A 12389-nucleotide genomic window follows, 5' to 3' on the forward strand; every position below is an offset into this window, starting at 1 on the left:
GGGGACTCCAAAGGTCCATAAAAATGATTACTTTACGGAAATGCATGCTTCATGTATGTCCTCAATCCATTCTAGGTCAAAAGTGAATAAATAACACCAATACTCACATACATGGATCCAATACTCAATCAAGTTCTAGATCTGAACCTTATGGTACTCAAGGGATCCTTGGAACCCATAAAGTTGCCAACTTTATGAATCCCTTCCATTCAAGCTTGCTCAAACATGAAGAAAATAGGACAAAAACCTAGACAACAACACTAAGCAATAAAGTTTGAATCTTAGACACTTACAAAGGTCCAGAATGAGCACAAGATGATGATGAGGTTTCCTTGCTAGATCTACAACTAAAGCACCTCATTTTCATTTTTCTTATTGTCCTTCCTCAAGTTACAAAATGCACCAAAAGGCTAAGAACTACCAAGGGGATTAGGGTTAGGGTTTTCTGATATTTGAGGGTGATGGAAGCTGATAATGAAACCTAGGTTCGAGATAATTGAGTTGAAATACGAATGAAACCCTAAGAGATCATGGGATTGGGCCGCAACCTTCCTCACGTCGTGACCACCTATGTGTCTTGTCGTAAGCACTGATCTGATACACGTTCTTCACTTTGGCCTGTCACATCGTGACACCCGATTTTCTCCAAAACACAAGCTTTTGACTCCTTAAAACCCTAAATCGATCCATTTTGGAAAATGCGAGAGAAGCTGAGAAATCCGAAAATCACAACCTTGTAAAGAGTAAAATCGGTTTTTCTAAGGCCTAGAGGGGTCTTTATATAACTGTGGTATTTAACAGATAAACCTAATTTGAATCAATTAAATAATCATATTTAATCATAATTCAAAACTTTATCCTTATCTGCTACCTGAAAGATTCTAGAAACCTTTTGGAACCTCCAAAAACCATCCACTCCTATGGACCATCCAAAATATTTATTTTGCTCAACTATTGAACAACTAACATTCAGCCTCTGTACCTTTAAAATAAATCCAAATTAATTCCAATTAATTCTAAATTAACTTTAATTATTGTTAACTTAGTTTCTAATTAATTTATTAACTTGAAATTAGTTCTTAAATTATCTGCCTCACTCTCTTTCTTTTGTAGCTACTTTAGTGCTTGAGGGCAAACCAAAAAAGATTTTGTCATTATTCCAAAAGTTATACCAATTAGTTATGATATTGGACACTTATTTTCAACAGTCTCCCACTTAAACAAGTCATCAACTGCTATTGGTCGAATAATATTCAAATAACCAAAAAGCGTACCTTCCACAACAACTACCGAGCTTGGATCTTATCAAAAGCCAACCGTTAGATAATTGATAAGTTATTCATTTGTTTCTATAGGATATCATTGTGAACTGAGTCATGGATAATGAATCAAAATAACAATTCTACATTTAGTTTCTCGGTTTCCGATTTATAATGATCAAATCAGACTATTAATTGAATACATCAGTTTAGTATGGCCAGGCCTAACACTTAAATGTCATCATCAATGTGAAAATTGCCAAAATTAGGTCAATTATCCCTCTTACGATCAAGCATTCTTACATTTAAACACATATGTACTAGAGCCAATGTAATATATTAAAGTCATTACGATGCAAATAAAGTTTATATAATTTGAGATGTATACGTGATATCACATAAATCATCGTAAAACAAACACAAACGTTAGTATATATATATATATATATATATATATATATATATATATATATATATATATATATATATATATATATACTAGGTTATAACCCGTGGGAACCACGGTTATAAAATAAATTAAATATTTATAAAAAAAACTTATAATTACTAATCAATTATTGTAAATAAATTATTAATTAAGATATATATTTTTCTAGTTATATAAAATTATAATCGTTGTTTTAAATGAAAATGTGAAATATATTTTGAAGATATATATCAGACAATATTTATTTGTGAAGTAATGAAGAAAAATAACTATAATATATAATAAAATATTAAATGTATTATAAAAATAAACAACCACAGTAAATGAAGTAAATTAAAATTGTTATGTAATTAGTTAATTAAGTTGTTCAAATAAACATATATGAAAAAATATAACAAATCACAATTGAAAATTACAATAAAGTTTTATTAAAAATAATAAAAAAAGATGTTATATGAAATAATATTCTACAAGATATTTATAGATTTCTAAAAACTTCTTTATAAACAACATTAGAAGTTTTATTTGTAGGTCTACCATCCTTTATAAAATTAACAATTTTAATCATTGTCTACTTTGAACTCTAGATAAGGCAACATACAATTGACCATGTGAAAAAACCGGATCTTTCAGAAACAAACCAACCTTAGATAAGGATTGTCCTTGGCTCTTGTTAATTGTCATTGCAAAACAAACAGCTAATGGGAACTGTCTTCTTTGGAATTTGAATGGTATTTTTTTTTTCAGATGGTGTTAAGGTCATTCTTGGAATAAAGGTCCGATTTCCAATATTAGTTCCAGATATGATAACTGCCTCAATAACACGTTTGCCCAAAGATTCCACCTATAGTCTAGTTCCGTTACATAAGCCAATTTTTTGATCAACGTTTCTCAGTAACATAAATGGAACCCCGACTTTCAAAACTAACTTATGATTTGGGAGACCTGAAACTTTAAGACCATTTAAAACATCAGGTGAGTATAAATTGGCATCAAACTGATCATGGATAAACTCAGATTTGCATAGTTTATCTGAACTTAGATATTCGACTTCATCTCCTGGAAATAATGACAGCAAACGATCATTTATTTTTCCGACAACTTCATTTTTTGGAGCAAGTATTGCTCTTTCTTGAAAATATTCTGGAATGTTAGAATATTCAAGAATAGAAGGATATACAAACTCAATTAATGAACCTATAGGATCACAATGGTCATTAATTAGAAGATCCTTTGGAATATCAATAATCGCTTCACCATCATTAGAACCACCAAGTTTCCCTTCTCCTATATCCAAAAGCCATTTTGCAAAAGCTGTTGTTTGTTTAATAGCAGATGTATCACTTCCGACAGTTAGCCTCATGTTTTTCGTTAGTTTATGGACTTTGCATTGTTGCCATAAATATGATGAACTTAAAGAAGCATTGACAATGTCTTGTCTACTACCACTTGGGATAACAGACAGAATTTGTCTAAAATCTCCTCCAAAAACAATCACTTTCCCTCCAAATGGCAAATTTGAGTTTCTAGGATTATGACACTTGAATATATCTTTCAAAGTTCGATCTAAAGCTTCAAATGCATGCTTGTGAATCATGGGTGCTTCATTCAAAATGATGAATGAGGTTTTTTGTAATAAACTGGCAAGTTCACTATTTGGTGTTATGGAACAAACAGAAACCTCAGTAAGAACCAAAGGAATTATAAACCGTGAATGTCATAATCTAGCTCCTCACTGATAAGACGGTTGATTGAAGAAGATACATAATCAGCATCAGGGCAGGGCATCCTTGTAATTTTTTTGAGACTTAAATTGTTACGAAGTGAAATTTGTTCAATCTCAAACAAAGTCAAGTTCTTAATTTGATCTTCGTTAAGTGATAAACCTGAAATAGAAATGGTATAATAATTAGAATAAATTTAAATATAAAGTTGTTTGTATTAAAAAATAATATTATATATTGAAAAAAAATATGTATTTTATAAAAAATAGACATTATTATAATACCTGGAGATTTTAATCTCTGTTGTTGAGTGTAAAGAATTTCATCCGACAAGTATTCCCATGTATTTTCCCACACAACATCTGGTTTAGACAAGCTGTTAGATAATAACATCGTAGCGAATAAGAAGCGTAGATAATAACCGGTTCCAGATTGACTTGCTTCTTTAATGGCTTCGATATATTCTTTATCATCATCTAAGAGGCCTAGAGCATAACATGCATCTCTAAAGGAAGGACATAATTCACCATTAACTGTGCGGATTTCTTCAAACGATGTTGGTCCTTTCACTTTGTTTAAAAGAACTCTTAAGAAATATGTTTCGCCAAGTTTAGGTGACACTGAATGAATTCTGCCAATCGAATATCCAACCTCCCTTAGTTTCCAAGTGTTCTAATTAGGTTTCCAAACAAACATTGTAGGAAATTCAACATAAGTAAGTTTTTTTGCTTCTTTATAAACTTTATTGCACTCCATCCAAGATGTGAACATAGAAGAAGCAATTGAAGGCTTGTTAAGAACATTGTCAATATCATCATCTGCATCTTAAACAAGTTGTTGTTGATCAGGTAGATGAAAAGGAAGTCTCATTACTGAAGGATGCCTGTAATGAACATCGTATCCAAAAATTCGCCATGATGCTTCACATACAGAAAGATATCTACATTTAGTTTCTCGGTTTCCGATTTATAATGATCAAATCAGACTATTAATTGAATACATCAGTTTAGTATGGCCAGGCCTAACACTTAAATGTCATCATCAATGTGAAAATTGCCAAAATTAGGTCAATTATCCCTCTTACGATCAAACATTCTTATGTTTAAACACATATGTACTAGAGCCAATGTAATATATTAAAGTCATTACGATGCAAATAAAGTTTATATAATTTGAGATGCATACGTGATATCACATAAATCATCGTAAAACAAACACAAACGTTAGTGTGTGTGTGTGTGTGTGTGTGTGTGTATATATATATATTAAGTATTATTATGTATAGATGAAACGCTAAACAAAGAATACACGTGATTACGAAACCATGGATATAAAGAATTAAACCCTCAACCTTTAGCTGAGAGGCACATATCCATCAACGCTAGGTCTGATGCCCTTTGCTGTCAATTTTAATGAAGTGCAACACTTTTTTTAACAAATGAATTTTTATTAAGAAAATGAGCAAAGAAGCTGGTAAAAGAAAAACTAATTACAAATAAATTGCATTAACTAGATTTTGGAGCCAAGAATTCTAGTCACGTAGAAGTTTATGATTCATATTAATAAATTAAGTAAATGAATGATCAATTATAAATTCAAAGCTACTTTCCTTTCTATAGTCATTGTTGCCGAACACCAAGTCGTCACGAAAATAGCTTCCAATTTCGATTTTCTTGAATTCGACATTCGTAAAGAATCCACCCACATATACATATGATCGACCGAATTCAACCTTGGCATGATAAGATCAAACAACAAATTAATAGCATTCCAAGTCCTAACAACTACTTTACACTTCAAAAAGGAAAAAAATTATTCAATTCTCCGGAAAAGTTGGAACATACAGGTCATAAGACCGAAGAAACTTCCACCCCCTTTCAGTCAAGGTTTTAGTTGGTAACCGATCCAACAAAACCTTGAAAGACTAATAATTACCTTCTGACATATTAATTCCACATTATAGTCCCATTCCAGTCTAGTAAAATAAAATCATTTGTACATTTTCTAATAATATTTACCATAAATTTATTCGAATTACCCAAAGCCCTTATTAATTTGTCACATCAACCACTACGTTGAACATCTTAAAGTAAAAGTAAAATTTCCACTAGTTGCATATTCTTGGTACCACCTCTCACTTCACGTCTTCAATTCCATGTCTATGTCAACCTAACAATCTTTTATAAAACAATATTTCTCTCTTTCTAAGTAGATTGACCTTAGGAACTGTTCTTTTAACAGTAAATTCCCAACCCGCACATATTTCCAAAATATCATTGACACACCATCTCTTATTTTGCCAATCAACTAATTCATTTACCATTAGGGGACGTGAAGAATCTAACGACCCTTTATGAACACAAATTGCTTAATGCTCCCAACATAGTTCACCACTTGAGCAAGTCTACTAACTGGTAACTTTGCAATGACCGTATATGGAACAAAGTTAGACTAATGAGACATAAATCTTTCAACAACATCACACGAGAATCTTAAGGAATCATGGTGATAAAAAAGAATTGCATTCCCTTGGTATCTCAACATACACATAAAATTCTCGCACAAGCTCCATAATATCACCTTTTGTGATCTCTTAATACCTTTTCATAAAGCTAAAAGTGAAACCGTCTAGATCCAATGTTTTCTTTTACTTGTATATGCCTAAATCGCATCTTTCATTTCTTGGATGGTGAAAACCGACTCTAAAGGAGAAGCTTGAGCTAAAGATATGCATTTGTACATGGAGCTTTCATTTTTAATCCGAACACCTATAAAATTTCTGAAATTTTCTTAAAAAATATCAAAAAACGCTTCTTAATAATTTGACTTGTATTGTAATAGCTAGAATTATGTTTATCCTCTCCTATAACTGTATATTGGTTTGTAACCCCCACAAAATATGTTCTATCTTTCGAGGAAAAAAAATTATATTTGGACCAAATTCCGCAACATAATATGTTATGACAACCAAATATAAACATAATCTAATTTAAAAATGTTATGAAAAGTAGGGTGTTACAGAAGAAAAGAAGAGTGAAGACTACTAAACTTTCCTAAGGCTTTCCACTATGGTGGGTTTTTTTATGTGTGAGGGCCGACGTGGCAAGACAACCTACGCGTGAACACCGCCCCTGGTGTGCGCGTAGGTGCCTTATGGTGTAGTAGCGGAGACGGACGAAAACACTTGAATTAATTGGGCGATGCTTTTTTTACCGTTTATTACTTTTGTGACCGTTAGAATTGTTACAAATGAATTTTTTTATTCAATTTTAAAACATAACCCATATATATATATATATATATATATATATATATATATATATATATATATATATATACTTACATATGTTTTTACATCCAACAGCAAACACACTTTCAAACAATATGAATAGTTCTGTGGGCTAAATTTCTTCTTCTTTATCCGATGATGATGAGTTGGTTTTGCACATATTGTTGTCCGCGACACTCGACATGGTGCATCAAAGAGGCGAAAGTTCAAATGTCGAGAAGAAGCGTAAAATTTTGATCAACCGGGATCATATCGCGGCACACAAACTTTTGGTACGTAATTACTTTGCCCCTGATAGTTTATACGACCTATCGAAATTTGAAGATCATTTTCGTATTAATAGAAATTTATTTTTACGTATAGCTAGAGATTTGACAAACAATTATGAGTTTTTTTCAATTGAAATGGATGCTAGAGGTAAACGTGGTTTTAGTACAATACGAAAATGCACAATAGCTCTTAGACAATTGGCATACGGTATAGCCGCAGACGTGTCGGATGAGAATTTGAAAATGTATGAGAGGACGGGTCAAGAATGTGCCTATCTTTTTTGTGAGTATGTTATAGAGTTTTACGGTGACATATACTTGCGACATCTGACTAGGAGTGATGTTGAACAGTTGTATGCCGCACATGAAGCTAAACATAGTTTTCCAGAAATGCTTGGTAGCCTTGATTGTACATATTGGGAGTGGGAAAATTGTGTGAATGCATGGCGATGTCAATTCACACGAGGTGATCATGGTGTGACGAATGTTATAGTAGAGGGAGTTGTTTCACATGAACTATGATTTTGGCATGCACTCTTTGGTATGACGGGGTCAAACAACGACCTAAATGTGCTTGGAGCTTCTACGCTATTTAATGACATTTTACAGGGTAAAGCACAAAACATGTCATACCTTGTGAATGTACATCAATATAATTATGGGTATTACCTTGATGATTTGATATATCCAGAGTACGCTACGTTTGTCAAGTCATACTCATATCCAGCCGATAAAAAACGAAAATTGTTCAAGCTAGCACAAGAATCGACAAGGAAGGATGTGAAACGGACGTTTGAGGTCCTCAAACAAAAGTGACACATAATCAAACATCCGACACGAGCATGCGACGTGGCAAAATTGACGAAGGTATTGATAACTTGTGTTATTTTACATAACATGATAATAGAAGAAGAAGGTAAGGCAATTTGTATGTATAGTCCGGACGACATACTTCATCCACCTGCAGTAATACAAGTTGGCAACCCGACATACTTCACAAGACTATTGAAAATACAAAGTAGTGAAACACATTATAATTTACGCCACAATTTGACTAAACACATATGGCAAAGACAATCTCAACAACACAATGACGACGACGACGAGGAGAATGAGGCTGACGACGATGAGTACGACAACGACGAAAAATAGTATATTCTATGTTTTTTATTTGTTTTTAGTAATTTAGGTTTTAAAATTTTATGTTTTTAAGTAATTTAGGATTTAAATTTGTGTGTTTTTAGTTAATATAATGTGTTTTTAATTAATATTTATGTTTTATTTTTGTTTAATAATTATTTTTTAATTTATTCTAATGTAAAAAATAAAAAAATAAAAAGATAAATACAAAAGAGTGGTAACCATTTCCAATTACTAATAGTTTGGTGGTAGACAAACTAACGTGACATATAGGTGGCAATACTTTTCTAGTGGATTAGTGGTGAGGCTCAAGCCCTTTAGGATTTAGGCTATGTTTGACGAATTAGCTGAAAAACTAGTTGTTAGCTGAAAAGCTAGCGGATAGCTGAAAAACTAGCTGTTAAATAAAAAGCTAGCTGATAGTTGAACAGCTAGCTAATAAAAAATAACGTTTGGTAAAACTAGTTGAAATATATAAAATGACATAAAATGACATTTTAAATGAATGTGTTTCTACAATTAATTAGGGGTATTTTTGGAAAAAATTTAAAAAGCTCTCAAAAAACTAGTCTAAGTAACTTTTTAAAAAACTAACTTATAAGCAACTTTTTGGCTTACCAAATACGACAATAAAAAACTCGAAAAATAAGTTAGCTTATCAGCTAGTTGTGCCGCGCCAAACATAACCTTAGATTAGATCTCTTAACTATTTATATGAGGTTAAACCTCACTATTTATTAATCAAACAATTTATTATTTTACAGACAAAAACAACTTCAATCAACAAAAACAAAACTTTAATCTATCATTAATAAAAACAAATAAAAACATCATGCTTAAGCTCGAGCACCGAAGTACATTCCTCTGCTACCTAAATTGATAAACAAGGCTTCAATCAACCATTAATAGTTCTTAAATTATCGACTAATTTACTATCACTCAAATTTCATAGATTGTGTCTTGGAATTCAGATCAACAGTAGCAAATGAGCATTGTTACAAAGAGGAGCGTGTCTAGCTTTATGAGCGTTGCAAAATCTATCACTAATCAAAATCAGTTCAACTTACCTTATGGGAAAAAACAATCCACAGTTGCTGAAAATTTCAGCGTTTCTTGTTCTAAACTTTGTTCTTCAATTAGTTTCTTGATCAATCAATACTCATGAAAGGAAGGACGACAACGGGGAGACCAATGAATCAAACCCAAATAACGAAGGCAATTTAAAAAAGTCGATTCACAGTGGTGGGAGGCGTCGATGAGTTTTCTTTGCCCCAAAAGCTCGATTAATAATGTCGGGAGGTGACGATGGCTGCATGGAAAGAGGAGGGCGGCGCTAGCGACAAATAAGGAAGAAAGAGGGTGGCGATGGAGGTTTCATGGCACCAATCACAGGTTTGGAAGAAGCGAGGTGTGAAGAAGAAAGCGGGATTACAGAAAGAGGCGACATGTGTCAAGTTTTCATTCAGCCAAGGAGAGATTCAGACGTTAGTTGGGCGATTCAGAGGCACAAATACAATGAACTAAGGTCCCGTTTGATAGATACTGACTGAGAAAGGTCTGTCTAGGTAATAAAATTTGACTGAGTAAGAAACCATGCTGTTTGATTGTACATCTGACTAAATGTGCCGACTAATGAAAAATGACAATTTTACCCTGATGTTCTATACAATAATGAATGAAATTGCTAACTAATTATAAAAACATACAAATTGACATTCAAAATGTAAATTAAACGTAAATCATAATTAGAAAAATAAAAAAACATTTTCATAATAAGTGCAATGATATATTTGAGAGAGTTTATCATCTTTATTATCCTTTATAATTTAGTTTTATTTTTATATAGTTATAAAAAATAATATATTTTTTTTTATTATAATCTAATTTTTTTGAGAGAAAATAAAACATAATAATGATATTTTAAAATATAACATATGAAACAAAATATATTATTTTGAAAAATTTTTATTACTATATTCATTTTAATAGTACTAAAGGACCTTTATGAGTCGGTGGTATAAAATTTAGCTCTGAAAACTTCAAATAAAAAAGCCCAAATAATGCTTACAAGCCCAAACACCATTTAACCTACTTGCTCTTTTACATATCTTTATTTTTAACAATTTATTTTGAACAATCCGCCGTCACATTTTCTTCGTAAACTTTCATTCGTTGAAGCACATACTCTCAAGATATCGCATACAAAAAACGACAGAGATATGCCAAGCCACACCCGTTTTATACAACATTACAGACAAGAAATGATAGAGCTACACAAGAAACATTCGTCGGGTATGGAGGCACTGAAAGAAGAGAGGTAGGACAAGGGCATAAGTGGAATACGCTTCTCCCTTTCTCGGTCAGCCAATTGCTCTCTTCTAACCGAGTCAGATTTCACTTTCCAAGTCAGATGCTCAAAATTGATTTACCAAACAGCTTTTAACTGACCGAGTTAGACAAAAATGTCTGACCTGACTCGGTCAGATGAATATCAAACAGAGCCTAAATCGTTTTGAATCGACTAATTAAGAGCTGATATCCGAATAGAACCATTAAAAAAAACACCCCTAACCTTATATAAAAGAGTAAATTATACGAATGGTCCCTATGGTTTGGGTTAATTTGTGTGTTTGGTCCCTAACTTATTTTTTTTAATTCGGAAAATCACTACTGTTTGTTTTTGTTACGCGCTTGGTTCATATATTACCTAAAAAAATTATTATTTAAATAGGAAAAAATGGTGGGTAGGTAAGGTAAGGTGATGGTTGGGGTTGGGGGTGTGTTTATTTAAATAAATTAAAAAATCAAGGTCAAAATAGTTTTTTTAGGTAAAACAGGGACCAAACGCGTAACAAAAACAAACAGTAGGGACCTTCCGAGTTAAAAAAATAAGTTAGGGACCAAACACACAAATTATCTAAACCTTAGAAGGGAGCTGAACCATTTATCTCTATGAAATTCTTTGGCAGAGGGACTCTAAAGTGGAACCATTGGTGTAATTTACTCTGTTTAAAAACTTTTCAACCACTAAACTAACTTTATTATACATTAGTTTAATTAGATTTGAATAATTTAAATTATTATTATATCCCTCATTCCATATTATAATGCCAATTGCCAAATACATCATCTCGTAAAACACACACATACAAACACACAATTACACAATTTTGCGGCGTTGTCTCGTTTACTTGGATTATTTTAACTTACATAACAAAAAAAAAAGTTCAAAACAAATTATCATACAATGATTTTAATTAGGGATCCAAATACCAGGGGAATTTTATACGTGAAACACCTCGAAATTGTAGTAGAGAACAATTTCAACAAGATTCAAGAACACAAACATAATTCACTAGAACACAATCTATGATTCAAATTCTACATACGAATAATTTATTATATAAATATTCTTTCATCAATCTCTAAATGACATAAACATACATACAAATCTATATACCCAAACAAGAAAAATGACCCACAAACATTCAAGACCAATAAACTTTGCAAAATCAAGAAAAGTTCAAGATTTTGAGATAGAAATCACCTCTTTTTTCTGCGGTTTTGGGTAGAAGGTTTGTTTTTTACAGGCTTACCAAACATGGTGCAGATGGCACCACAACCAGAGAGCCTTGGTGAAGGTGGGTCAATTGTGGGTGCAACATCCATGGTTTTATAGGGTCTTGGCTCTACTCTTTGTGGCTCTTTTTTCTCCTTTTCTTCTTCTTTTGGCTTAAAAAGCTCTCCTGATAACAACTTATCATCCCATACTAGCCCCGATGAACCTGATCTTTTATATGACACATCTGACCTTGCTAATCCAGCCATCTATGATCTATATCTCTCTCTGAAACGGGGTTTTGATCTTGAGAGAGAAAGAGATAGAGATAGAGATAGAGAGAGAAAGAAAGTCAAGGGCACAAATATGGCTGTCTTTACTTGTTTTATGGAGAGGGGGAGGGGGGTAAAAGACAAATGAAGCATAAAGAGAGGGTAATTACGGTCAGAAGATGGCATCGACAAGAGGCTTGAAATTACAATAATATCCTTGCGTTCTTGGGATTTCAGAATTTAATAAGCAAAGTTGCGTCACAAAGGCGGTTTTCAAAGTTGCCAGTTGCCCGTTGCCACCTAAAGTCAAACCAGAACGGCGAAGAAATAAGTACGTTGTTATTTAATAATAAGACAAATTTTTATAAATTACCCATGTGTTTTCTAAAAAGTGGTATGTTGAGGATTTTTTTTATAAACGCTTCAGAT

At 32.5% G+C, this 12389-nt stretch overlaps 1 protein-coding gene across 1 annotated transcript; it reads right to left on the reverse strand.

Annotated features, from left to right (window-relative positions):
• Positions 1-2551: 2551 nt before the first annotated feature.
• On the reverse strand, positions 2552-11957 carry LOC145112928 (uncharacterized). Its single transcript, XM_079049040.1, has 5 exons — positions 11726-11957; positions 4126-4249; positions 3716-4017; positions 3417-3593; positions 2552-3309 (listed from the first exon to the last, which is right to left on the reverse strand). Exons 1-5 carry the CDS (start codon positions 11955-11957, stop codon positions 2552-2554), a joined length of 1593 nt encoding a protein of 530 aa, XP_078905166.1.
• Between the last annotated feature and the right edge of the window lie 432 nt (positions 11958-12389).

Source organism: Lactuca virosa, chromosome 5 (genome assembly GCF_052849685.1).
Source record: "Lactuca virosa cultivar CGN04683 chromosome 5, Lactuca_virosa_CGN04683_v6, whole genome shotgun sequence".
NCBI classification, from domain to species: domain Eukaryota; kingdom Viridiplantae; phylum Streptophyta; class Magnoliopsida; order Asterales; family Asteraceae; genus Lactuca; species Lactuca virosa.